We start from the raw sequence: 27975 nt of genomic DNA, 5'->3' as shown, positions 1-27975 counted from the left end.
CGCCACCGGGGAGTCCAGACCGGCACTCACTGACGATTCCAAAGGTGGCGGGACGAGCAGGGCGGGGCGGCCCGCTGCCACTGCGCGCGTATTGCTGGGGTGTGTCCCGCCACGCGTGGCCCCGCACGTGTGTGTGTGGGGGGTGGCCTCCCCCCTCCCCTCCACTGCGGAGTCTCGGAAGGGGGAGGAGCCAGAGAGAGCCCGCCGGGGATGGAAGGAACGTGACCGCCGCAGCAAAAGGGAGAAGAGCGAGAGAGAGCGAGGGGCAGGGCGCGCGCGCGGACGGGCCAGCAGCCAGCCGGGGGCAGCGGGCAGGCAGCAGAAGCAGCGGCAGCAGCAAGGCGTGGCAGCAGCAGCAGCAGCAGGAGCCGCCCGGAGGAGAGCCCCTTCCTCCTCCGCCGAGAGGAGCTCCATCCTCCGCCCAGGTACCTGCCCTCCTCCGCCTCCCTCGCCAGCCCCGCAGTGGCTCCAGCGCGGAGTCGCAGCTTGCCTCCGCCCCGCGGGGCTGCCGCTGTCCCTGGTGGCGGCGGGCATTTCCCTTCCGAGCAGCAGTGAGTTGTGTAACCCGGGTGGCGTGCGCTCGCTGGCGGGCTGGGCTGCCCCCCTGCAGCTGCAGCACGCTGTGCCCGGCGGCGGCCCCGGTGGGGTGGGTCCCCCTTTGGTGTCGGTCTGCCTGGGAGTCTCGGGAGCCCGCTCGCTGCCTCGGGCGGCTGCTGGGCTGCAGGTCCTCCGGGCATGCGTGGGGGGGGGGGGGTGCGTGGCTGCCCGTGCGGCTGCGCTGCCCTGCGCGCGGGTGTCGGGGCGGCGCGTCCGTAAATTGGGGGGCGCCGCCTGGTCCCAAGAAGCCCTCGCTGCAGGGGGCCGGTTGCATGCTGAAGGGGGGGGGGCGTCGCTAGGAAGGGGCTTCTTGCCCGTGGAGAGGCTCCTGTCGGCATCAGGCCCTTCTGCACAACCCTCCGGCGGCGGCGGCCACATTTGGAGGACTGCGTCCCGTTCTGGGCACCGTCTCTTAAGAAGGACACGGGAGACCTGGAGACGGTGCAGGAGAGGGCCGCCCAGAGATGTCCAGGAGCCCGATGAGGCAAGGCGACGGCATCGGGGGCTCTTCAGTCTGGAAAAGAGGCTACTACGACAGGGAGACATGATCGAGGTGTCTGGAATGAGGCACGGAGTAGCGAGCGTGGACACAGAGGAATTTTGCGCCCTCTCTCCCCACCCTAGAGGCGGAGCTCATCCCGTGAAACTGACGGTCAAGAAACTGAGGGCCGACAAAAGGAAGTCCTTTTTTTACACAGGGCACATAATGAGTCTATGGAACTCTGTGCCACAGGATGTGGTGATGATGGCCACGAGCTTGGATGGCTTTAAAAGGGGCTTAGAAAATTTCATGGAGGACAGGTCTATCGATGGCTACTAGTCTGGTGGCTTTTGGCCACCTCAGAGGCAAGAGCCATTTTGGAAAGGCAGTATAGAAATGGAATAAATAAATAAATACTGTAATAAGATGCCTCTGAATACCAGTTGCAGTGCAGCAATAGCAAGGAGAGGGCATGCCTTCACCTCTTTCCTGTGGGCTTCTCAGAGGCATCTGGTGGGCCACTGTGTGAAACAGGATGCTGGACTATTTATTTTATTTTAGTACATTTGTATTCTGCCCCAAACTGACGTTTCTGGACTAGGTGGGCGTTGGGCCTGATCCAGCAGGGCTCTTCTTACGCTTTCTGCGCTGCCGGCACCTGCGGTGGTTCAGCATTCTGCCCCACCTCCTGTTGTGGTGTGTGGTGTCGGTCCCCATGTGTTGCACAATTGTGTTGCAGGAAGCTGCACACTGTGTTGTGTCTTTCCTGGGTGTCGCTGTTTCTTGGGGTGTGTGGGTCTGTTCTTCCCTGGAGTTGGGTATTCCTGTGGAGTCTCCCTGCCTCTCCTCACTGGTGTCTCAACTCAGCGTCGTTAGCCATGGCTCACTCAACTCTCATTCACTTCAGTGGGACTTAGGGCTGACTTCAGTCTCGTTCCTCTCGATGGGGCGTAGTCAGGACTCACTTAGCCTTTACTTTCCCCGTGAGGGTTTGGTGTGCTTCTCTTTCGTGCTTCCCCATGGTAGCATCCAGCTGGGGGGCTTGGTTGGGTGCTGTGCAATCCGAGCCTTGATTGTGCTGCTTCCGTGGTGAGTTTGTGTGCACCCTGGACCCTTGCCCACTCTGGCTGACTGCAAGATTACAGATTCCCCTCTTTTTATGTCCCTTCCCTCTCCCTTGGTGCTGCATCGAACTTACTGCACTTTCTGAGGCTCGGGACTGACAGCAAATCTGTATGGCTTTGCATGATGCATAATTTGCTTTTGGAATTCTCTGCCACTAGATGTGGTGGCGGCCACTGGCTTGGACAGGTCCAAAAAAGGGATCCAACAAATGCAGGAGGAGAAGCTGTCTATCAGCAGCTATTAGATAGGATGGCAACATAGACCCTCCATGTCTAAAGGCAGTATACCTTTGAGTACAGTATACTAGGGGCATACAGCAGTGGGTGGGCACCATTTTCAGGGCTTGCTTGGGAGTGCCCATACACATCTGACCAGCCCCCAGATGGATCATTTGTTTGTTCTTGCACGGCAATTTGTATGTGTTTATGTTCTGTGAAGCACACTCACACATTGCTGAGCTGCTGTGTTGTGTATCCAAACAACCTTGTGCAATTTGGGGAGGAGGCTGTGGAGCTCCCTTCTTGTTTTTTTAATCTATTGCGTTTGTATCCTACCCTTTCTCCATGGGCACCTGAGTCATGGGTTTCTTCTGGTACTCGCAGATCTACTGCCTTTGAATATGGAGGTTCCATCTGGCCGTAGTGGCTAGTAGATCAATCCTCCATGTATTTGTCTAAGGAACCAGTGTGGTGTTAAGAGTGTTGGACTAGGACTGGGGAGACCCAAGTTCAAATCCCCATTCAGCCATGATACTCGCTGGGTGACTATGGGCCAGTCACTGATTTCTCAGCCTAACCTACCTCACAGGGTTGTTGTGAGGATAACTATGTACACTGCTCTGGCCTCCTTGGAGGAATGTAAAAAAAAAATCCTTTAAAAAAAATCCTCACAACAACCTTGTAAGGTGTGTGAAGCAGAGGAGACAATGCCTGGCCCAAAATCTCCCAGTGAGTTTCACAACTGAGTAGAGATTCTGAATGTTGGTTTTCTCAAGGCCAACACAGGATCTGCTGAATCACAGTGGTCTTCTTATGGTATCCATGTTTGTGTCATGTATTGTTTATCTCTGTACTGTCGGTTCAAATGAGTGTTTTCCTCCTGTGTGTGTGCGAGGGTTTGCTCTCTGCATCTATATTCTGGGGTGCCTCCTTTTTCAGTAGCGTCCTGTGCCACCAAGTCAACTTTCTGTCTCCTGCTTCATTCCCCAGTTATTATAACCAAGCATCATTCTAGTCCATTGTGTGTCTTGCACAGGGTGTGCCTTTTTGTCGACTTTTGTGGCTGTGCCTCAGCCTTCTGCTGCATATGCCAGCAGCTTACATATCATATCCACCAGATCACTGAGCATTGCATTCCTTGTCCGTCCCCCCATAGCACTGAGCAGGGTTTGCGTATCCTCCCAACTAGCACATGGATCTGTGTGATCTTGATGCGCCTCTTGTGCCTCATGGGGCTCTGCTTTCTCCCTCTTGCTCTTAGTGTGTCACTGGTCCTAGGTACACAATAAATAAAATCATGTATCAATCAACATAGATTTAGTGCGGGTGCATGCAGGCTTTGGGGTTTCACAGAACTCTTTGTCAGGGAGAATGTGGTGTGAAAAGGAAGTATTTTCATACAGTGCAAAATGGACAGGAGGAATTGATTTGCTGCAGTTTGTCATGGTGGCTGCTGCTTTAGCTGTCTTTTAAAACGAATTAGACAATTGAGTGGAGGATAGAGGTATTGGAGGCTGTTAGCCAGGAGAGCTAAAAGAAGCCTCTGCATTGAGAGCATCCAGATGCTGGGGATAAACAACAGGGGAGGCTCTTTCCATTGTGCCTTGCTGAGGAACTTCCCTGTTGCTTGGTCAGGTTGCTTTTAGAAGCAGAGAGTGCTGGATTGAGCCAGCAAGCCAATTTAGCAATAGCAATATCAATAGCACTTACATTTATATACCGCTCTATAGCTGGAGCTCTCTAAGCGGTTTACAATGATTTAGCATATTGCCCCCAACATTCTGGGTACTCATTTTACCGACCTCGGAAGGATGGAAGGCTGAGTCAACCTTGAGCCCCTGGTCAGGATCGAACTTGCAACCTTCTGGTTACAGGGCGGCAGTTTTACCACTGCACCACCAGGGGCTTCATTCTTGCCTTCTTATGATGAAGAATTCTGTGAATCTCAAAAGCTTGCATGCCACACACAAAGCAGTGGAAGATGCAATGAACCCAGGGGTATTCTTTGTGGACGGTCTACTGATTCGTTTTCCATTAGCCTTTCAAATGCCTCTGTTGATGGTGTTTGGCTAGTTGGAATATGAGCCCCCAAAGCAGAAAGCAGTTCCAATTTCACTAGCAGCAAAACACATTTCGCATCCAAGGATGAGAATGTCTAGTCTTGCTTGTGTCCATGGAGTGGAGTTGAGATTCATCTAATTACTGCTGAATCCCCTAAGAAAAATACGCCCTTTTGTTCCAGATTTATCTGTGCTAGGGAACTGATATCTTTTCATTCCCTACTCGTAATGCCGAGGAGACTCTCTGTTGGGCCTCCTGAGCCCCTGTTCTTGGACCGGGTCCTCTTTCAAACTGGTCTCCATCAAGGGGAGACCTCCTGTCCGCCAAGGCCATCCTGTCTTTGTATCTGAGTCTTTCCATCAATCCTAATATAGAAACACAGCGGAATCCTCTTCTCTCCAAGGAGTCATCCTGAGCACAGAGACTCATGCAGAATCACAGCAGGTTGGCTCCTTGGCAGAATGACATTCTTGTTGGTGAGGCTGAAATGTGCCTACCTCTATTTTATTAATTTTAGTGTGTTTTTATTCCACCCTTTCTCCAAGGAGCTCAGGGTGAAAAACATGGTTCTCTTCCCCTCCCTTCCAACCCCTGCATTTTTTTCTCACAACACCGCCCCCCCCATGAGGTAGGCTGTCCCAAGGTCACCCAGGGAGGATTCGCACCTTGTTTTCCCTGGCCCTACCCTAGCATCCTAAGCCTTCTACCCTGGCACCCTAATTCCACACTGCATCTCACCCACTTCATGACTGTACTTTGTGGCTCATATCTCCACACATTACCACCCCCCAACAACAACCCTAACCTGAGGCCAAAAGGAAGAAGAGAAAGCCAGTTTATGGACCAGCAGGATATAGACCAAAGACAGCAGCTTTGGAAAGGATAGATCCCTCTCTCCGGGCCAGGTCAAGTGCTTGGTCAACATAGGAACACAGGAAGCTGCCATATACTGAGTCAGACCATAGGTCCATCTTGCTCAGTATTGTCTACACAGACTGGCAGCGGCTTCTCCAAGGTTGCAGGCAGGAGTCTCTCTCAGCCCTATCTTGGAGATGCTGCCAGGGAAGGAACTCGGAACCTCAGATGCTCTTCCCAGAGTGGCTCCATCCTCTAAGGGGAAGATCTTCCAGTGCTCACACATCAAGTCTCCCCTTTCATAAGCAACCAGGGCAGACCCTGCTTAGCTAAGGGGATAAGTCATGCTTGCTACCACAAGACCAGCCGTCCCTCAGGATGTGCATGTAGCAGGTGCTCTCTCTCTTTTTTTTAATCATGCTCGTGCATCAAACTCTTCTTGCATGTGAAAAAGCTGCATATGGTAGAATCAGAAGCAGCAGGGATAGCAGTGAGCTGGGCGGGCAGGCGGGGAGAAGCGTGGCTTTGGGCTTTTCACACTTTTCATGTGGCTGAATCGTGGCTTGATGTGTCCCAGCGACTAAGCTGCAGCATTAGAAGCGAGTTCCGAGACGAAGCGTGCTGGTGCACACCCAGAGATTTGCCACCTTTCCCTTTATATCAGGGGGTTCCCAAGCTTAGGTCCTGCAGTTGTGGCTGGACTACAACTCCCATCATCCCCTGACACAATGGCCATTGGTGGGGGGGGAATGGGAGTTGTAGCCCAGTCAAATCTGGGGACCCTGGCTTCATGTGCAAAAAGCATTTGCTGAGGTCATCTGCACAGATGCAAATTAACCAACTTAACATAAAGTAGAATTGTGCCAAACGGAAGGTTTTAGCGTTCACCATCCTCTTTCCAGCCGTGAGCAGCTTGAGGCTTTGAGCAAGTCCAGAAGCAGGAGCCAAAGGCAACAGTGCTCCACTGCTTTTTGCTCCAACAGTTGTTGTTAAAAGGTAGACTGCCTCTGAAGCTGCAGCTGTGGTCTCGCTATAATAGCTGTTGACAGACTTCATCTCTGTAAGCCAAGCCCAGCTGGGTCAGACCCCAAAACCCCATCTCATCCAGCCTCCTGCTTCCAGCAGTGATCAGACAGATGCCTCTGGGAAGCCCAGAGGCAGGACTTGATGCCAATAGTCCTCGCCTGTTGTTACTCTGTGAGTGGTATTCAGCGGTATACTCCCTCTGTACATGGAGGCTCCATCTCATCATCATGAACAGCCTTTAACAGACCTTGGACAGATTTTGGATTGTGTTTCTTTTATGCAAAGGCCTGCTGGTGGTGGAACATAGGAAGCTGCCTTATACTGAGTCAGACCCTTGGTCCATTCATTTCAGTATTGTCTGCACTGACTTGCAGCAGCTCTAAGGTTTCAAGCAGGAGTTTCTCCCAGCTCTGCTCAATCCACAGGCATGTGGATAAGGGTGATCTGGTTGACACAGGATACTTGGACTTCCCAAAAGCTTTTGACAAAGTTCCTCACCAACAAAGTCTCTTGAGTAAACTTAGCAGTCATGGGATAAGGGGGCAGGTTCATGTGTGGATCCATAACTGGTTGAAGGACAGGAAATAGAGGGTAGGAATAAATTGACAGTTTTCACAAGGGAGGGAAGTTAGAAGTGGGGTCCCCCAGGGATCTGGACTGGGACCAGTGCTCTTTAACTTGTTCATAAATGATCTAGAAGTTGGGATAACCAGTGAAGTGTCATCTGCAAATCTGCAGATGACACTAAACTATTTAGGGAAGTGAAATACACAACAGATGTTGAGATGCTCCAAAAGGATCTCTCCAGACTGGGTGAGCGGGTGACAAAATGGCAAATGTGGTTCCATGTAAGCAAGTGTGAAGTGATGCATATTGGGGCAAAGAACCCCTCAACTTCACATATATACTGATGGGGTCTGAGCTGTCGGTGACTGACTAGGAGAGGGATCTTGCAGTCGTGGTGGGCGCAGCTTTTTGAAAGTGTCGACAGTGCATGGCAGCTGTGGGAAAAGGCCAATTCCATGCTTGGGAGCATTAGGAGGAGGACTGAGAGTAACACTGCTAATATACAAATCTATGGTGCGGCCACATTCGGAGTACTGTGTACTGACCGGCCTCAGCTGGTCCAGTTCGACCCCGAACCTGTCAAGCCCACTCACACACCATACCCCAAAAAGGACGTTATAGAACTGGAGAAGGGGCAGAAGAGGGCAACCACGATGGTCAGGGGTCTCGAGCACCTTCCTTACGAGGTAGGGCTACAACTCCTGGGGCTTTTTAGTTTGGGGGAAAAGAGGACTGTTAGGAGTCATGAGAGAGGTTTATAACACCATGCATGGTGTGGAGAAAGCTGATAGAGAGAAAAATGTCTCCCTCTCTCAGAATACAAGTAGAGCCAGGGATCTTCCCATGAAACTGATTGCCCAGAAATTTAAGATCAACAAAAGAGAATTGAGGACCAACTTCTTCACACAGTACCTAATTAACCTATGGAATTCTTTGCCACAAGATGTGGTGACAGCTAACAGCCTGGATGGCTTTAGGAACATAGGCATCTAGAACATCTGCCTTCTACTGAGTCAGACCCTTGGGCCATCTAGCTCATATTGTCTCTACACAGACTGGCAGCGGCTTCTTCAAGGTTACAGGCAGGAATCTCTCTCAGCCCTATCCTGGAGATGCTGCCGGGGAGGGAACTTGGAACCTTCTGCATGCAAACATGCAGGTGCTCTTCCCAGAGCGGCCCCATCCCCTAAGGGGAATATCTTCCAGTGCTCACATGTAGTATCCCAATCAAATGCAAACCAGGGCAGACCCTGCTTAGCAAAGGGGACAGTTCATGCTTGCTATCAATGTCAAAAGCCATGGAGAGGATGCCTAGAGCAGGAGTTCTCAACCTTGGGTCTCCTGATGTTGCTGGACCTTTAAAAGGGGCTTGGCCAAATTCAAGGAGGACAAGTATATCGCCAGTGGTTGCTCGTCTGGTGGCTGTAGGCCACCTCCAGCCTCAGAGGCAAGATGCTTCTGACTCCCAGTTACCGGGGAGCAGCAGCAGGAGGAGAGAGGGCATGCCCTGAGCTCTTGGCTATGGGCTCCTCAGAGGCATCTGGTGGGCCGCTGTGGGAAACAGGAGGCTGGACTAGATGGGCTTCCTTGGGCCTGATCCAGCAGGGCTGTGCTTACGTTCTCATTACCTGGAGATTCTGCCCGGGATTGAACCGGGGACCTTCTGCCTGCAAAGCAGATGAGCTTCCACTGAGCTGTGGCCCCATCCCCAGAACTCTGCCTCTCCCTGGTCGTCTCCTCCATGACGGGTGAGGATGCTCACCACTATACTACGAGGAGGGAGGGAGCTCCCCCCCCCGCTTGAAACCAGGCCCTTGGCATCTTCTCGGATCCCCACCCCACCCCCAGTTCCAGGTTTCCTCTCTCCCCAGAGCTTCCCTCTGCCAGCAGCCTTTTCCCGCTGCCTGAGCATCCCGGATTTGACCTGACTCAGATGATCCCAGTGGGAGCCAAAGCCGTCGTCCAGGCCGCAGTGTAATAAATCATAGGGCGAAAGCTGACTCAGCGCCACTGGGGCCCAAAGGCTCCCGTGCCAGTTCAGATGTGTGCGTATCCAACCCAGCCTCTGCATCCGGCGCTGGAGAGAACAGCATTTCCCAGTCCGTACACGTCTGGAAGCAGGACCTAGCCCTGCTTTCGGTGTCATTCTTTTGCCTTGCAGCGTGGGTGCCTCTGAGCATGCACAGAGTGCCTTTCCCAAAGCACCCACCGATCCAGCACTCCTGGGATTCCAGGCCGGGACTGCCAGGCTGGCTTTTTTAAGGCCAGATGAAATGATCCAGATGGCGTGACTGGGACCTGCCTGTTTGATTTTTAAAATATCAGTAGCAGCTTCATGAGGCCCTGATCTGGATTGGGACCGGAGGGAGGGAGGGGTTTCAGCCCCATAATGTGCCCCCCCCCATGATCCTGATCTGATCAGGCCCCCGTTTGGCCCATGAGGAAAACTCTCATTGGTATCAAATATGATTCCCTCTCAAGTTACCTCAGGGGTTCTCCAATTCAGATCCCCAGATACTTTTGGACTATGCCACGGTGGCCAAAGGTTATTCCCAGCTCAAAATATTGGTCAAGGCCTGCCTTCTTAGCCTTGCAGATTTCCTCATTCTCTGGGATCTAAATTTGTGTGGGAGCTCACAAAGGGTTAGCCCCACGCCTGTTTTCCAAGCCAAATCTTAAACATGGGAAAACACAGACAAGGGCCCACTGAGCATGTGCAGAGTGCATTTCTCTCACCACTGAGTAACTAGTGTCTTTTTCACACACACACACACCCCGGGAATTGGGTAAGGAGACTTTCCTAACAGTTTTTAGAAATTGAGCATGGCGGTTCTCACTATACTTTATATATTTTACAAGTCCTTATCACCCACTTTTCAGTCCAAAGACTTTCACAGTGGTATTAATGACTGTAAGGATAAACATCTCATCATAAAGCCACCCATCCAAAACCGGATCCAGAGAATGAAACCAGACTAAAAAACCATAAAACAGAGAGTGTAGAAGAGAGATTCGTCTGAAAGGACTCTGTGTTCTTGTTTGTCCTCTCTCTTTCCTAGCCTTGGGTTTTTGGTACCCTCCTAGGTGAAGTTTGACGTTGGTGCTCTGCCCACCATCCAAGCGGTTCAGAGGCCCGGCTTTAACTTGAGCCATGCAGGCTGTGTTGGGGTTATAGGGCTATTATTTCTCTTTCCTTTTGGGAAAAGTACAAAGTATTGTAGCAGAGTGCCAAGGAAAGCTACCCCTCCAGTTACAGAGTGTGGAGTTTAGTAAAATGGTTGTTGTTTTTTACGTTTATATCCCGCTCTTCCTCCAAGGAGCCCAGAGCGCTGTACTACGTACTTGAGTTTCTCCTCACAACAACCCTGTGAAGTAGGTTAGGCTGAGAGAGAAGTGACTGGCCCAGAGTCACCCAGCAAGTCTCATGGCTGGATGAGGATTTGAACTCGGCTCTCCCCGGTCCTAGTCCGGCACTCTAACCACTGCACCGCGCTGGGTCTCAGTCCTCTTCCTTTCCTCCTAGAGAGATGATGATTTAAAATATTTCTACCCCGCCCCTCCAGGACACTACTGCTCGGGGAGGCTCACAACAATAACATAGATACAATATGCGATAAAAGCAATACAATGAACCAAGATGAAAAGATCTCTCTCTCAAAACCCCAACCCCCATTCATTATGTAGCTAGTGGATAGGATTAGGTCTTTCCTATCCGAATATACTGCCTTCCTTCAGGCTGCTCATACACCAGGGCAATTGACCGGCCTTCGTGGGTGACTAGTGAGTGGCCAGCCCGTGCTGGTTTGAGGGTCTAGTGGCAGGGAGTGAGTTCCCAGTCTGTGTGTGTGTGTGGGGGGGACTCTTAGCACTTCAGAGGTGAAGAGATGCTTCTGTGAGTTCAGGAATCCAGTCCGAGCCCATTTCTTTTTTGGAAAGGAGTGCTGAGGCAAGGAATTCGTATTCTGGAGAGGGAGTGCTGCTTAGGAGACCGAGCTGATTATTGGAGGCTGAGGTGCAGTGAGCCAAGATGACAGTGTGTTTTGGGGTGCAGGGTCCCATCTTGCAGTCTTACAACACTGGGCAGGACTTCAGGGGGCAACCCAAGAGGGAGAGGAAGGGCGCTCCCCAAGCTTGGTGTGCTCACCCAAGAATTGGGGCCAGCGTGGTGTAGTGGTTAGAGTGCTCGACTAGGACTGGGGAGACCCAAGTTCAAATCCCCATTCAGCCATGAGACTAGTTGGGTGACTCTGGGCCAGTCACTTCTCTCTCAGCCTAACCTACTTCGCAGGGTTGTTGCGAGGAGAAACTTAAGGATGTAGTACACCGCTCTGGGCTCCTTGGAGGAAGAGCGGGATATAAAATGAAATAACAACAACAACAACAACAAATTGAAATTTAAATTGAAAGGCTGTGGCAGAAAAAGACCAAAATAATCCCAGGGGTCATTGGCACCCTGGGTGCAGTTCCAAAAGACCTTGAAGAGCACCTCAACACCATCGGGGCCACAGAAATCACCATCAGCCAATTACAAAAAGCAGCTTTACTGGGAACAGCCTATATTCTGCGACGATATCTATAACAACTGACAATAAAATTCAGCCATCCCAGGTCCTTGGGAAGGACTCGATGTCTGGATAAAACAAACCAGTCAATAACACCTGTCTGACTGTGTAAACAAGAAATAATAATAGCAGCTTTACTGGGAACAGTCTCTATTCTGCGATGATATTTATAATAATAACAATGATATTGATAATAAAATTGAGCCATCTCAGGTCCTTGGGAAGGACTCGATGTCTGGATAAAAACAAACCAGTCAATAACACCTGTCTGACTGTGTGAACAAGAAATAATAATAAAAATAATAATAATTAATAATAATAAATGATGATGATGCCTGGTGGATTGGCAGGCCAGCTGGGCATATCCATGTCTCCTTTCTCTTCCTTTTTTCTTTTCTTTTGCTTCCCTATCCATCCATCCATCCATTCATCTGCCCGGAGCCTCTCCACTATATTCCATCCACTGGTTTTTCTGCCTGCCTTCTTCCCCTTTTCCTCCCCCTCCCCACCTTTCCCCTTTCCTTCGTCTTTACCTTTGGGGTTGTGTCTCTGTTGAGCAGTTTCCTTCTTTTGTCACTTCTCCTCCTTCCTGTTGTTGTCAAATATTTATTAGGGTTTTTTCTGTACAAGTTTGCAAACGATAAACAAGCGGGCATCTCATGTGTCCATAGTACAAAATACACTCCCTCTTTCCATCCGTTCCCTCTCTCACAAGCAAAACCCCACAAACTCTTCCCACCAGTAATACTGTATTTGCAACGTTAGTGGTGAAAGAGACCTTCTCGATCCTAATCACCAACATCAGACCTGATCCCAACCACGCAGGCGCCTTCAGAGTGCAAAGGGGTCCCGGAATTCGGCCCGTCCGTCTAAATGCAGGCTGTCACGCCTTCCTCAGGCGACGCCATGTCCGAGGGGGTCGACTCCCAGCCCGTGGCCCTCGGGGCTTGCCGCGTGGAGCTCCGCGTTTCCTGCTGGAGCCTGCTGGAGCGCGAAGAAGGCGTCAAGCCCGACCCCTGCGTGGTGCTCCAGCTGTTCAGCGAAGACCAGTGGAACGAGGTATTTTTCTTTATTTATCAACTTTGTATGCTGCCCCAAACTTCTGTCTCTGATGCAGGGGACTTCTCCGAATGCAGGGGAGGCCAAGATACTGCCCGGCCAAATGCAACCTTGCCCCATAGGCAAGGTGGGGGGCCAGCCCCCTTTCAAAACGGACCCCTGCCAGCTTGGAAAGTGGCACGGGCAGGTGGGCAGGTGGCCAGCAGCCCCCTCAGCTCCCATAGGAATATAGGAAGCTGCCCTATACTGAGTCAGACCCTTGGTCCATCTAGCTCAGTATTGTGTACCCAGACTGGCAGCGGCTTCTCCAAGGTTGCAGGCAGGAATCTCTCTCAGCCTGTCTTGGAGATGCTGCCAGGGAGAGGACTGGGAAGGAACCTTCAGCATGCAAGCAGGCAGGGGCTCTTCCCAGAGCGGGCCCCATCCTTGCGGGGGTGTGTGGTTGTCTTACTGTGCTCACACATGTGGTCTCCCATTCAAATGCAAGCCAGGGCACACCCTGCTTAGCAAAGGGGACAATTCATTCACAAATCAATGCTGCTCTGATGGTAGGGGCAGCATCTCACCCCTCTGCCAGTGCCCACCTCTCCCTCCCCCCCCAGGTGGGGCGCTCTGAGGCCCTCCGAGGCTCCCGGAACCCCGTCTTCGCCCGCGTCTTCTCCCTGGACTATTTCTTCGAGGAGATGCAGACTCTGCGCTTCGATGTGTACGACGCCGATGGAGACGATGCCGAGAGCTTGCAGTGCGATGCGAGTGTCGTCCTGGGGTCGATCGAGTGCACCCTGGGCCAGGTGAGGCTGCTTCAAAGCCCAGCATAAATGATCCTCATGTTCCATCTATATTCTTGTGTGCCTGTGGAGGAGCAGGACATGGGAATGACAGGAGGATCACCTTGCTGGATCAGGTTATAGGTCCACCCAACCCAGTATTCTGTTTCCAGCGGGGGTCAGCCAACCTCCTCCAGGAAGAAGTGAGACAGAAGGGGCTGCTGCGTGTGCCCAGCTTCTGGTCCTCGGAGGCACACTGCGCCATCCGAAACATGCTTGCATGACACTCTCACGAACCCGGTCCCAATACTCTGGTTGCAAATTGCACCATGTAATTTCCTCAGGATGGGTTTCCAGCTGTTGTTGTACTACAACCCCCATCATCCACAGCCACAGTGGCCAATAGTGAGGAATGATGGTAGTTGTAGTTCAACAGCAGCTGGAAGGCAAAGGTTTGCCCCTCCCAAGCCTAGGGCAAGTATCTTTAGGATGCTTCCCAGAATGTCGTCACGCTTGCAGAGTTGCCGTGGGATATTCTGGTGGTTATTCTCCAAGCACACAAAAATAAATTAGAAAGCACTTAAAAGCCACAGTCTGCTAATAGCTTTATTAAAGGGGTTCTCAAACTTGGGTCCCCAGGTGTTGTTGGACTGCAACTCCCATCATCCACAGCCCCAAAGGCCATTGTGGCTGGGGATGATGGGAGTTGTTGTCCAACAACATCTGGGGACCTAAGTTGTATGAGCAGCAAACCTGTGGGAAGAGTTTCGGAGAACTCAAAAACTTGCTGCCCATGGCTGTGTGTCATTTTACCTCTTAATAAAGGTAACACCTGTGGTGCCTTTCGAATTTGTTGCTAGTATTGATTTTAACCTCATCTTTCCTCCCAGGACCTCAGCATGGTGTATATGTTGCCCTCCAGGGGTTTTGCCCTCACAACAATCCTGCAAGGTAGAATAGGCAGAGAAATCATGATTGGCACAAGGTCAACCAGTATTGGAACCTGTATCTGTCAGTCTGAAGTCTGATACTGTGGCTGCCCATGAGGGCTAGAAACTTGGCTGGCTTTTCTTTTGTAGATGAAGGTGGAGATTTCCAGGAAGCCAAATGGAAAATTGAATCCTACACAGCTCTCTTGTTATGTATGTTCGACATGCAAAGCTCTAGCTGTCTCTCTCTCTCCCTCCCTCCCTCCCTCCCTGGTATACAATTAATTCTGCCCTCTCCTTTCTCTCTGACTCAACCACCAATTCCACAGATCGTCTCCCAGACCAAGGTCACAAAGCATCTGGTGCTGACAAACGGAGAGATTGCAGAGAAGTCGACAATCACGGTACAAGAATCCCCAGGAGGGGGAGTAGAGAAGGAGATTAAGCCTGTTGAGAGACAGGAGAGGACAAGGAGAACCAGAAGGCAGGCCTGGGTGGGATGGGAAGGAGAAGAGACAAGGAGGTCTTCATGGGAGCAAGAGGCAGGAGTGGGATAGGGGGGCTTTTCATCCCAGCTGTGTGTCAGTGGACTCTGGCTGGTCATTAGCACTCTGTGCATGCTCAAAATCACCATTGTGGCTCAAAGTTTCGAAGGCTGAGTTCAGAAAAAAAAGTGGTTGTTTTTTAAGTTATAATCCGCCTTTCTTTCAAAAGAAACTTAAGAAAGGTTAGAACAATGATAGTTTTATTTTAATTCAGTGTAACGATAAAACAGGCTGACCTATTGAGCAAGGGTACGTCAGCCCAGTATGTATGTTGTGCAAATGACATTACACAAGAGTAAGTCCATTGGAAATAATGGGTCTTCAAGTATAGCCCCACCTAGAGTGTGTTGCAGTAATCCAGCTGAGGTGTGAAAATGACATAGATAACTCTGTCCAGAACCAGGTGACTCCTCAGGAATGTGTCTCCACCCTCAAAATCTGGCCTCAGAACCTGTGAACCTCAAGGGTGCTTCTGAGCATGTGCAGAGTGCTATTGACTAACCAGGTACCCCGGCATTCAGCTGAGATTTGGGACTAAACCTTATGTTATGTGTGGCTTTTGTAGAAAACTGGCCAACCATTCTGGGTTGTTGTGGTAGTCCAGTTACAATGTAAAGAGGGCATGGATAACCATGGCCAGATACCATTGGCCTCTATAGAAGTGTGTGCGTGTGTGTGTGAGAAAGTGTCTGAATTCAGCCTCTGGCCCTGATTAATGTGCCAACTTTGGAGTCAGGAAGATTTTTTTGCCTCCAAACTTTATTTAGTAGACCTTCCCCCCCCTCCCCAGTTCTGTTACTTACTCACTTACTTACTTGTTACTTACTCACTTACTTGAGCCCTTTGGAGCTGCTTTCTCGAATTGCTGGAGAACCAGACAGCAGATTGTTTTATCAAAACTTTTGACCACTTGGAAATTTGGGGAGGGGGAATCTTTGGACAAGGTCCTTATTCTGAGTGCTGGGTGAGGAGTAGAATTCAGTGGTGGTTATTTCATTTCATGTTATTTTATTTGATTTCTATACCACCCTTCTAAAAATGGCTCAGGGTGGTTTACACAGAGAAATAACAAACAAATAAGATGGCTCCCTGTCCCCAAAGGTCTCACAATCTAAAAAGAAACACAAGATAGACACCAGCAACAGTCACTGGAGGTCCTGTGCTGGGGGTGGAGAGGGCCAATTACTCTCCCCCTTCTAAATAAAGAGAATCACCACGTTAAAAAGGTGCCTCTTTGCCCAGTTAGCAGGGGTGAAGGTCTGCTGTCTAAAACCATGGTTTCCTTGATCAAAGGCCATTGTGGCTGGGGATAATGGAAGTTGTAGTCTAAAAACTTCTGAGCAACCAAGACTGGGAATCCCTGGCTTAAAAGACCGTGGGAGAAAACAGCAAACCTTCTCTGTAGTCGTCTTGTATTTCTGTACAAATGTTTGGATGTGGTGTTTCTGCCACCAGATTGAAGCCGAAGAAGTTTCCAGAACTAACGAGTTCGTGCAACTGGAATTTCACGGCCAAGAGCTGGACGACAAGGTAGGCAAAGTTTAGAGCGCTGATTCTAAACAGAAATAGAGATGGTTTTTTTTTTTAACCTTTCTGTGTGCACCCCCTGGTCCTAATCCCCCCCCCCCCACCTTCCAGGACAGTCTCAATAAGCTGTTAGGGACTGGAACAGACCCATCTCCTCTCACTCCCTGCTGCCCTTTCTTCCTTGCAACCACAAGGGTGCTTCTGAGCATGTGCAGAGTGCTATTGACGAACCAAAGTCCAAAGCCAAAAAGGTCGTGCAGTAGCAAGCATGAATTGTCTTCCTTGCTAAGCAGGGGCTGCCTGGGGGAGCATTTGGATGGGAGGCTCCATGCGAGTGTTGTGAGATGTTCCCCTTAGGGGATGGGGCCGTACCTCAGGGGGAGAGCATCGAGGTGGTCCCAGGTTCACTTGCTGGCCTCTCCAGGTGGGGCTGGGAGAGAGTCCCCTGCCTGAAGCCTTGGGAGAACCACTGCCGGTCCGTGTAGACAATACTGAGTTAGACGGCCCAATGGCCTGACTCAGTATAAGGCCGCTTTCTGTCTTCCTCGGCTTAAACCCGTTTATTCTTGCTCTGTGTAGGATTTCTTCAGCAAATCTGACCCATTCCTGGAGATCTATAAGGTCAACAGCAATGAGACAGAGCAACTGGTTTGGAGGACAGAGGTAAGGAGGCTGTTGTGGACTGTCTGGCGTGTGTGTCTGGGGTTCTCTGTATGGGAGGGCGGTGTGATGAGGCTGGACTGGGATAAACTGGAGGAAAGGAAGGCTTAAAGGCATGCGGAGCAGAACCAGTGGCAGGGTGGGCGGGAGCACAACTATTAGGGCTGATGCAATTATCCCTTATTGTTTGGTGTTGTTAACCGATTAACTCAGAAGTTCCCAACCTTGGGTCTCCAGATGTTGTTGGACGACAACTCCCATAATTCCCAGCCACAATGGCCGAAGGCATCAACCTGGTTTGTTCCCAATCTCCTGCCAGGCTTCTGTCCTTGAATTTGAACTAATTAGCCAGAGATTCAGAATAGATAGGGGAAATGCTGCCTTCTTCACATGGCTATTATTTAATTAACACAGGGATTTGATTAACAGAGGGATTTTATTTAATTTATTTATTTTACTTACTTATATTTATTTTTGCATTTATATCCCACTCTTCCTCTGAGAATCCTCACAACAACCCTGTGAGGTAGGTTAGACTGAGAGATATGTGATGGGCCCAGAGTAACTCAGTGAGTTTCAGGGCTGAAAGGGGATTTGAACTCAGGTCTTCCCGGTCCTAGTCCAACACTCTAACCACAACACTCTAACCACCTCCTTAGAATGGAGGTGCCCAGCCAAGTTGTTGGACTACAACTCCCATTATCTCTTCAGACATTGTGGCTGGGGATAAAGGGAGTTGTAGTCCAGCAACATCTGCAGACCCAAGGACTGGGGGACCCTGCCTTGGAAGGCTTCGAAAGGAGATTTGGCAGGTTCACAGAGGATGCAGAGGAGAAGTCTATCACTTATTTTTAGTCTTCATGGCTACATGGAACCTCCATGAACAGGGGCACTCTAACCTGGAATCCCAGTTATTGGCATGGGTGAGAGAAGACCCTTGCTTTCATATGCTGCTTGTGGGCTTCCCAGAGACATCTGGTGGGCTACTATAGGAAGCGGGATATTGGCCTAGATCAGGCCTGCTCAACTTCATCCCGCGGCAGACGTTGGCCTACAACTCCCATAATCCCTGGCTGTTGGCCAATGTTGCTGGGAGTTGCAGTCCAACATCTGCAGAGGGGTGTGTGTGTGTGTGTGAGAGAGAGAGAGAGAGAAATTGAGCAGGCTTGACCTAGATGGACCTTTTGACCTGATCCAGCATTTTTGTGATCCACCTGGAGCCTCTGGAGCCAGGCGGTATATAAAATAAATAAACGAAGCTTTCGTGTCCTTCAGCTTTCCCCTTTTTCTTAACCAGGCGCAGGGTTTTATCAGGCTAGAATAGTAGAGCGTGAGGGCGGTGTGGGTGGTCAGAGGAAGTGTTCGCCCTGGAGAAAACTGACGGTGGAGAAACACCTTGGCCTCCTCCCTGGTTCTGTGTGCACGTTTCTCTCCCCATTTTGCACCAGGTCGTGAAGAACAACCTGAGCCCCAGGTGGCGGCCGTTCCGGGTCTCCCTGCAGTCCCTGTGCAGCTGCGATTCTGACAAGCCCATCCGGGTGAGTTTCTGCCCCGGAGTAGCAACTTGGGGTGCTCTGGGGTGGGGGTCAAGGAGGGAGAGAGCCAAGGGGGGGGCTAAAGAGAGGACGGGGACATTTGGTTTAAGTAATTCCCAGCTGCAACCCTTTGCACGCTTACCTGGGAGTAAACCCATTGAACACCATAGGATTCATGCATAGGGTTGCATTGTAAACTGAATACATAAGTCTGACTTGCGCAAGGATTCTCTAAAAATAATATAATATAATATAATATAATATAATATAATATAATATATAGATGCGAGTTTTGGGTGGTATAGAAATATCTTAAATAAAAATAATATATAATATAATGTATAATACAAACAAGTTCAAGTCTCATCAGTATTTGTGGAATTGTTTACTTCTCACAATAAGAACCTCAGGCAGCTGGCATAGATACCATATTTACCCACATTGAAGATGACTATGAATTTAAGATGACCCCCTTTAAAAGTAGAGGTTAAATACAAGTTATAACTGCATGTACTCAAAAGGAACAGGAGTTTAAGATGACCTCCTGATTTCTAATATCAAAAAACTTGGGTCTTGGATTCAGATAACTAGTTTTAGATTCAGGTAAATACAGTAGTGCTCTCTCTGTACATCGATACATCTTTTAAACCAGGATCTTTTGCAATACTGATGGCACATGAACTCATTTATATTTCTGAAAGCTCCCGGTGAACTGTAGGAACAGGCAGACTCCGAACGAGGACTCCAGGGTCCCATTTCTCACCTGCTTTCTCTTTTTCTTTTCCAGTGCATCATTTATGATCATGACTCCAGCGGGAAGCATGACTACATTGGCGAGTTCAGCACCACTTTCCAGGAAATGCTACAGGCTGCTTCAGGAGAGGAGGTAGTTAAATGGAAAGGTGGAAGGCCTAGGCTGAGGGGGCAGAGAGCAGCGTCCTGTTTTGAGTAGCAAATCAGAGCAAAAACAGGTGGGAGCTCACAAGGAACCCCCAGGTGTGAGGAGAGTCAGGCCTTGCATATCAGCAAATCAGACACCAACTTACCTGTCAGCCTTACCCCTATCCCACTCTTCAGAAGAACTGTCTGCCTTTTAACATTTTTTGAAGTGTTGTATGAATATTCATCTCCACTTTGTTCAGTGGTTTCGAATCGATTCAGATTTGAATAGATTCGATTCGAATCGATTCGTGTGGATTTCATGCACATCCCTAATTCATGCCTTTATCCATTTATTCATGTAAAACAGAAAACAAGACAGACATTTTGGTTGTGTTAGAAATGGAAGCCAGGATCTTTTGCAGGTTCTCTCCTGTTGAGGCTAGAGGGTTGGATTAGAACAGCGCCACACACTGCAACTCCCATCATCCCTGAGTATAGGCCGCTGTGGCTGGGAATGATGGGAGTTGTAGTCCAACAGTTGAAGGACCAAAGTTGTGCAGCCCTGGATTAGCGGTGTGTGTGTGTGGGGTTGGGGAGAGTGTTAAAAGCTGGAACTCCTGGATTCTAAGAATCCTGACTTTGCATCTTCTTGCACCAAGCGCTCCAGCCTCCCCGTCTTGGCTTGGAGACTTTTAGTTAAGGTGGGGGAGGTATGATAGAAGTTTAAAAAATTATGCATGGTGCAGAGAAAGTGAGAGGAAAGGAATTTCTCTCTCATCATACTAGAACTCAGGGTCATTTGGCAGGAGAGATTTGGGACTGACAACAAGAAGCACTCCTGCCTTCACACAATGTATTAATCAATAGAACTCACTGCCACAAGATGTGCTGATGGCTTAGGTCAAGGCTGCACAACTTTGGCCCTCCAACTGTTATTGGCTTACAACTCCCATCATCCCCAGCCATAGTGATCAACAGCCAGGGATTTGGGGAGTTGTAGTCCAACGTTGCAGGAGGGTCAAAGTTGTGTAGCTGTGGCTTAGATCAAGGGTTCTCAAACTTGGCCTTTTGTTCCTGGGGTTGATGGGAAGCCAAGTTTGAGAGCCCCTGGCTTAGATGGTTTTGGGGAGGATGGGGTCTATCAGTGGCTACTAGCCATGTATCTAAGTGGACCCTCCATTTTCAGAGGCAGTCTACCTCTGAATAGTAGCGGCTGGGTGAGCAATGGCACAGGAGAAGGCTATTGCCTTAGCCCTGCTTGTGGGCTTCCCAGAGGTGTGTCTTTCTGGCCATTTCGGGAAGCCAGATGCTGACCAGCTGAGCCTTTGGACTGATCTGGCACGACTCTTCTGTTCTGAGCCGTGCGGCAGCTTGATGAATTGGCGATCCCATGCTGTGCTTTCTTGGCAGGTGAAATGGGAATGTATTAACCACAAATACCAAGAGAAGAAGAAGCACTACAAGAACTCCGGGTACATTGTTCTCAGTCAGTGCAAGGTGAGTGGCAGGTGGGGGGAGACGTGTGTCGGCTCTTTCACGTGCATCATTCGTGCACAGCCCAGGTAATCTTGAACATCAAAGGAGCTGGCCGTGGTCTTTGAGGTTCTAGGCAGCTGCCTGGCTGACCTGTCTGGACCCATGGCCAGGAGAGAGCCAAGATGGAAAGATTATCTCCCCCTTGGTGGAGACTGTAATACATTTAGTGACTGGCTTCTGAGGAGGGAGGGAAGTGGGGCTCATGGTTTCAGCTGGAAATGCGTAAAATTCTCTCTTTGTTCATTGGCAGATGGAAAAAGTCCACACCTTCCTGGATTACATTATGGGCGGCTTGCAAATCTCCTTCACGGTAATCTTCCTCCCCAGGTGTTGGACTGCAACTCCGTCATCCGTGGCGATGTGGCTGGGGATGATGGGAGTTGTAGTACAGCGTCAGTTGGGGTCCCAAGGCTGGGAATCCCTGGCATAAGCCACTGGGAATAGCTAGAGAGAGACCAAAGGGAACTCTACCTACAAAAACGGGATCTTGGCAGGCGTGGGGTGGAAGCAGAGAACCTTGGCTTGACCTTGCACTCTCTTGCGTACCCAGGTGGCCATCGACTTCACAGCCTCCAACGGAGACCCGCGGAGCGAGCACTCGCTTCATTTCATCAACCCCAAGGAACCCAACGAGTATCTGAAGACCTTGTCCTCAGTGGGCGAGATCTGCCAGGACTACGACAGGTAAACACTTGCTCTTTCGGACCACTGGGATGCTTGCCTTCCTGACAACCGGTGAAGTGAGCGGCTTTGATCGTGACCCAGATTTTCTCTTCTAGCGACAAGCGGTTCCCGGCCTTTGGTTTCGGCGCACGGATTCCTCCCGACTTTGAGGTAAACGCTGGGGTTTCTGGAATCGGATTAGCCAGGGTGGTGACTCACCCCTCACAGGCTCGTGCTGTTCTTTCCCATCCAAGGTCCTTCCCCCCACTTTTCTTTCTTTTTATAGGTGTCTCACGATTTCGCTATCAACTTCGACCCAGAAAACCCAGAATGTGAAAGTAAGAAAAGTGTGTGTGTGTGTGTCTTTTTAAGGTTGCTAATGAATGTATTAACCCTTTTTTTGATGTGGACGAATGTTTAGATTGAGACTTTGGATGATATTTGGGGTCTGCAATAAGGACAGAGAGGCAGTGTGATTCAAGGACCTAAAGAAATGGCTAAGGTAGTATGTGGCCTGGATAAAGCAGATACGGGATAATATGTTTACTTCGCTAATATTCATTCCTCTCAGTGTAGTGGAAAGAGAACCCAAGAGTCTCTAGGCCTGCTCAGCTTAGGCCCCCCAGCTGTTCTTGAACTACAACTCCCATAATCCTCAGCCACAGTGGCCAGTAACCAGGGAGTATGGGCATTTTCGGCCAACATCTGCAGGAGGGCCAAAGCTGAGCAGCCTTCTCCAGGCTAACATTCCCCCAACCTGTACTCTTCGTCCATCATAAAACTTCCGGGTCAGAAAATACCCTATTTATTTTGTAATGGATAAAGTTAACCCAGCACCACCTTAAGTGGTGCAGCGGGAAAATACTTGACTAACAAGCAGAAGGTTGCCGGTTCGAATTCCCACTGGTACTATGTTGGACAGTAGCGATATAGGAAGGTGCTGAAAGGCATCATCTCATACTGCACAGGAGGAGGCAATGGTAAACCTCTCCTGTATTCTACCAAAGAAAACCACAGGGGGCTCTGTGGGCGCCCGGAGTCGAAATTGACTTGACGGCACACTTTACTTTAAAGTTAACCTACCTGGAGTTGCCTTAAAAAATAATAATAATAATAATAATAACGGAGACCCTAGCTGACATGATGAGGGAAAATTACTCAGTGTAGCCCCATTGAAATCAAAAGGAACAAGTTAGGCATTGCCTAACTCAGGGCTGTTCAGCTGCAGCCCTCCTGCAGATGCTGGCCTACAACTCCCACCCTTCCTGACTGTTGGCCACTGTCACTGGGGATGCTGGGAGCTGTAGTCCAGAAACAGCTGGCGGGCTGAAGTTGAGCAGCCTCTCACAGGGATTCCCAGATGTTCACTACAACTTCCAGCATCCCCAGCTGCAGTGGCCGTTGGCTGGGGATTATGGGAGTTGTAGTCAACAGGGTCTGGGAATTCCTGTTACACTGGCCCTGACTGTTTGGTTTGTCCTTTTTAATTCCAATGGGACTACCTTGAGTGATTGTCCTCGCCATGCCAGCCTCTGTTTTTAATAACAGGCCTTTGGCCATTGTGGCTGGGAACGATGGGGCTTATATTTCAACAGCATCTGGGGACCCAAGGTGGGGAAAGCCTGCTGTGGAGAGCAGAGAGCTTCATTTGCTGAATTTCCTCTGTCATGCAGCTGTTAAAGGGACCGAAATCCTGCCCCCAAACCCCAAGTCTTGGCAACCCTAAGCGTGCCTTTCCCAGGGCAGGGGTTCCCAACCTGGGTTCCTCCCAGATGTTGCCGGACTACAACTCCCATCATCCCCAGCCACAAGAAGTTGTAGCTGGGAATGATGGGAGTTGTAGTTCGGCAACATCTGGAGGAACCCAGGTTGGGAACCCCTGCCCCAGAGATTCAAGGCAGGTAGCAACACAAGGGCATGTCTCCTCCTCCTCCTCCTTCTTTCCCCAGGAATCGCTGGGGTAATCGAGGCCTACAAGCGCTGCCTGCCCCAGATCCAACTCTATGGCCCCACCAATGTTGCTCCCATCATCAACAAGGTGGCGGCTCCTGCAGCCGAGGAAGAGGAAACAGGGCTACCCACGGTATGGCGGGACGCCTGCTGCTGGGGGGGGGGTGCATATTAGGGGCATGAGCTCTGCACCTCAGCAGCAGGGGGCAGAGGGAGGCCGCCAAGACTGCATCTGTGCTCTGTGATGAACTCCAGCATGTCTTCTGCCCCACAGAAGTACCGCGTGCTGCTGATTCTCACGGACGGTGTGGTGAGTGATATGCCCGAGGCCTGCGACGCCGTGGTCCGAGCCTCCCACCTGCCTCTCTCCATCATCATTGTGGGCATCGGGAACGCCGACTTCTCTGACATGCGGGAGCTGAATGGTGACCGTGGGATGCTGGAGTCGGAGGAGGGCAGAGCCATTCGCGACATCGTCCAGTTTATACCTCTCCGTGAATTCAAGAAGGTGAGAGGACCTCGCTCTCTCCCCCTCTCTCCGCCCCCTCTCTGCCCTCTCTCCGCCCCCTCTCTCCGCCCCCTCTCTGCCCTCTCTCTCCCTCTCCCTCTCCCCGCCCTCTCTCTCTCTCTCCCCGCCCTCTCTCTCTCTCTCTCCCTCTCCCCGCCCTCTCTCTCTCTCTCTCCCTCTCCCCGCCCTCTCTCTCTCTCTCCCTCTCCCCGCCCTCTCTCTCTCTCCCTCTCCCCGCCCTCTCTCTCTCTCTCCCTCTCTCTCTCTCTCCCTCTCTCTCTCTCTCTCTCTCTCTCCCTCTCCCCGCCCTCTCTCTCTCTCTCTCCCTCTCCCCGCCCTCTCTCTCCCTCTCCCCGCCCTCTCTCTCCCTCTCCCCGCCCTCTCTCTCTCTCTCCCTCTCTCTCCGCCCTCTCTCCCTCTCTCCGCTCTCTCCCTCCCTCCCTCACACACACACACACACACTCCCTTCCTTCCTTCCTTCCTTCCTTCCTTCCTTCCTTCCTTCGGCCATACCTCATCTTCTGCCTTCCACACTCATTCCATCTCCACACTCCTCCACTGGTGCCTGCATCCTTCTCTCTGTTCTTCTCTGTCTTGGCTCTCGTTCATTTTCTCCCTCTTAGCTGCTTTTCCTCCCTTTTAAGTCCCCCCACCCCATCCCTTGGCATTCTGCCTGTGCCTCTTCTTTCATGTTCCTCACATCCCCAGGCATTAGGAAGTTCTCGGGCAGCCTTTTACTGTATTGATGATTCCCCTGTGAGGACTGGAGATGCGTGTTTTTGTAATATGGTAGTGAGGATGATCATGCCATCACAGTGCATGGCACTTTCAGAATGCATAGATCCCTGCCTTGAGGGGCTTACAATCTATCATTCTATCATTCACCCCATGAAGGGCAACCAACAGAGGAAGGGCAGGGAAGCAGAAGCTGGGATAAACGAGAATAATATATGCCTGTTTACTTACAATCATCTAAGCTCAGGGGGGAACCATCACTCAGGAACACCATGTTAGCCTCGTAGGAGCATTTCTTTCCCCAAATGCAGCAGCATGCCTTTGGAGCACAACCATCCCCAGCTGCCAAAATCCAAATTTCTGTCTCCTTCACTGGCTTCATTCAAGCTATCTCCTTCAGCCTCTGCCCATGCCGCTGACATGGGCTTGTAAAAGGTAGTGTGGCGTAGGGGTTAGAGTGCTGGACTAGGACCGGGGAGACCCGAGTTCCAATCCCCATTCAGCTATGAGACTTGCTGGGTGACTCTGGGCCAGTCATGTATCTCTCAGCCTAACCTACTTCACAGGGTTGTTGTGAAGAGAAACTCAAGTATGTAGTACACTGCTCTGGGCTCCTTGGAGGAAGAGCGGGATATAAAATGTAAAATAATAATAATAGCACCCTAGGTGCAATTCCAAAACAACTTGAAGAGCACCTCAACACCATGGGGGCCACAGAAATCACCACCAGCCAATTACAAAAAGCAACTTTACTGGGAACAGTCTATATTCTGCAACGATATCTATAACAACAGCAACAACATTGATGATAAAATTCAGCCATCCCAGGTCCTTGGGAAGGACCCGATGTCGGGATAAAACAAACCAGTCAATAACACCTGTCTGACTGTGTAAATAAATAATAATAATAATAATAAAAATAGCCACCAGAGATCAAAAGCAATTAAACAATCACCTTCTGCTTGCAAACTACACAGAAACCTTGAGAAAAGGTCACATTCAAAAAGGGTGCTTGTGCCAGTACCTGTATGGATTTATCTATCCATCCACCCCATGTGCGTTGTCTGCTTTCTTTCCTCCTTTTATCGCTTTCATTCCTTTCTCCAGACATTCAAAAAATTAAAAAAACAGAAGGGAGCTTAGGAGAGGCACTAACCAAATCTGTGGGACCTCTCTAGTGTTCTCTTTTTTGCGGGAGGTGCTCTGAGGGGCCTGGGGTACCCGTGCGTCCTCTCCGACACCAGCATTCACCTCCACTCCCCTCCCCTTCACCTCCTTCTCTCCGCCAGGCTCCAGCCAACGCTCTGGCCAAGTACGTTCTGGCTGAAGTTCCCAAGCAAGTGGTGGAATACTATGGCAGCAAAGGCATCGCCCCCACCCCACAGAAGCCCTCTTCCTCCTCCTCCTCGCTGCCCCAGTGAGACCCACGTGCACCTCTCCCCCATGGGCATGGCCTGTCCAGCACCTTAATGTGAGTTTCAGGACTGGGAGGGGAAGACCAATAGATATGCCGATGGATGGATGGATGGATGGATGGATGTTGATGAGACCAGAAAGAGGGATGCTTTTATTGGCAGCGTGATGGCTGGTTGAACAGATTAGACCAGACTAGATAAAACAATGAGATGAGACTGACGAGAGCCAAGATCTGGACTTCGGAGACCGGGGTTCAAATCCCCACTCGGCCATGAAACTCACCAAGTATCATAAAAACAAGCCTGCTGGGTCGACCAAAGGTCGGTCTACTCCAGGGGTTCTTAACCTCGGGTTCCCAGTTGTTGGACCACAACTCCCATCATCCATATTGACACAGCTATGGATTATGGGAGTTGTAGTCCAGCAGCATCAGGGGACCCAAGGTTAAGATCACTTGGTCTAATTCAACATCTTTTCTCCCGTAGTGGCCAGCCACATGCCTCTGGGAAGGACACAAGCAAGGAATGAAGATAGTGCCCCCCCCCACTGTTCTCCCCAACAATTGTGATTATTAGGGGCAAACTGCCGCCGTACATGGAAGTTTGATCTAGGCTGCATGGCTAATGGCCACTGATAGATCTCTCCTTCTCCATGAATTTATCTAACTCCCTTTAAAAGCTATCGAAGGTATTAGTTGTCAACACAGCCTGAGACAAACTAACCAGTACAAATTAGAAGGCATTTGGGAAGGCAAGCATCAGAATAGTGGATATGCCCCAAGATGGCTGCTAGTTTAAAAATGATGCCACTTTCTGATCCGTAAAGGAATATAATTAGATTACCTTAAAAAGATATGGGCCCATAAGGTTTACAGAGATGTCCATGCAGGTACAGTTAAATTGGATGGTTTTGAATGGACTGTATGGACCTGTGAGAATGACAACGTATGAGAAATATGCTGATTCAGTTGATTACAGGTTTTCTATTGTTTTTGTTTTTTAAAATTATACTTTTGTTTGTTTCTACTTTTTGTTGATGGCTTGTTTTTCCTTAGTGTTGATGTGTTATTTCGTACACTTCTTTTTGTAATTTAAGAGAAAAGGTTGGTGCCACGTTCTATTGAAGATGGGTAGACAGACGAAATACAAGGTTGACTCTGGAGATGCGTAAACTAGATACGTGTGTATCGGAAACACAACCCTCAAAAGCTGGGAGTGTCCAACCTGAGGCTCCCTAGCTGTTATTGGACTACAAATCCCATCATCCCCGGCCTCAATAAATTGCTGCTGGGAATGATGGGAGTCGAACCACCGCTGGAGAGCCTCAGGTGGGCCACCTGCCACAAAGGGGAAAGAGGGAGGAGGTGGGGAGGGGTTTGAATGACTGGAGAAGGTCGCCATTTGGAACTGCCTGTGGTGGGTATGCACATGTGCAAAGACATACAGATTCTCTCTCTCCCTCCCTCTCTCTTTTTCTCTCTCTCTTTGCTCAGGTGCCTGTTTTCTCTTTCCCTTCACCTCTGCCTGTCTTCCAGCCCCTGGTCCCTTAGGTACACCCTCCCCACCTGGCCTCTTCTGGTAGGGAAGAGAGAGAGAGAGCTAGAGCACTTTGCCTCTTGCCCCAGGCCTTCACCCACGACTCAGGACGTCAGCTGGAACCGTACCCCACCCAGATGTTCCCAGCTGTTCCCCCTTCTCCCCCCACTCACGGATCCTCAACCCAGATAGCCTGCAGCGGTGACTCCTTTAATAAACAAGCTCTCTTGAACACA

The 27975-nt window shown here is 50.2% G+C and overlaps 1 protein-coding gene across 2 annotated transcripts; it reads left to right on the top strand.

The window, feature by feature from the left end:
• Window positions 1-172: 172 nt before the first annotated feature.
• On the top strand, window positions 173-27975 carry CPNE6 (copine 6). Of its 2 annotated transcripts, none has more exons than XM_053264103.1 (17): window positions 173-425; window positions 12391-12551; window positions 13154-13342; window positions 14577-14651; window positions 16248-16322; window positions 16899-16982; window positions 18428-18517; window positions 19302-19400; window positions 20807-20893; window positions 21183-21242; window positions 21483-21616; window positions 21712-21766; window positions 21882-21933; window positions 23545-23678; window positions 23820-24053; window positions 26078-26259; window positions 27697-27975. In XM_053264103.1, the coding sequence occupies exons 2-16, from the start codon at window positions 12399-12401 to the stop codon at window positions 26207-26209; spliced, it is 1653 nt and encodes a 550-aa protein (XP_053120078.1). In that variant the 5' UTR covers window positions 173-425; window positions 12391-12398; the 3' UTR covers window positions 26210-26259; window positions 27697-27975. The 2 variants fall into 2 exon arrangements, with proteins under 2 accessions (XP_053120078.1, XP_053120077.1); XM_053264102.1 differs by having other exon boundaries at window positions 12318-12551.

This window comes from Hemicordylus capensis, chromosome 6, assembly GCF_027244095.1.
Source record: "Hemicordylus capensis ecotype Gifberg chromosome 6, rHemCap1.1.pri, whole genome shotgun sequence".
NCBI lineage: Eukaryota > Metazoa > Chordata > Lepidosauria > Squamata > Cordylidae > Hemicordylus > Hemicordylus capensis.
The sequence above is the reverse complement of the archived record's forward strand: the minus strand, read 5'-3'. Positions and strand labels throughout refer to the sequence as shown.

Coding starts and splice junctions, on each gene's coding strand:
- CPNE6 (XM_053264102.1), top strand. CDS start 12,366: ATGCAGGCTGTCACGCCTTCCTCAGGCGACGCCATGTCCGAGGGGGTC. Junction 21,617..21,711: donor ATCTGCCAGGACTACGACAG/GTAAACACTTGC, acceptor TTTCTCTTCTAG/CGACAAGCGGTTCCCGGCCT. Junction 23,679..23,819: donor AGGAAACAGGGCTACCCACG/GTATGGCGGGAC, acceptor TCTGCCCCACAG/AAGTACCGCGTGCTGCTGAT.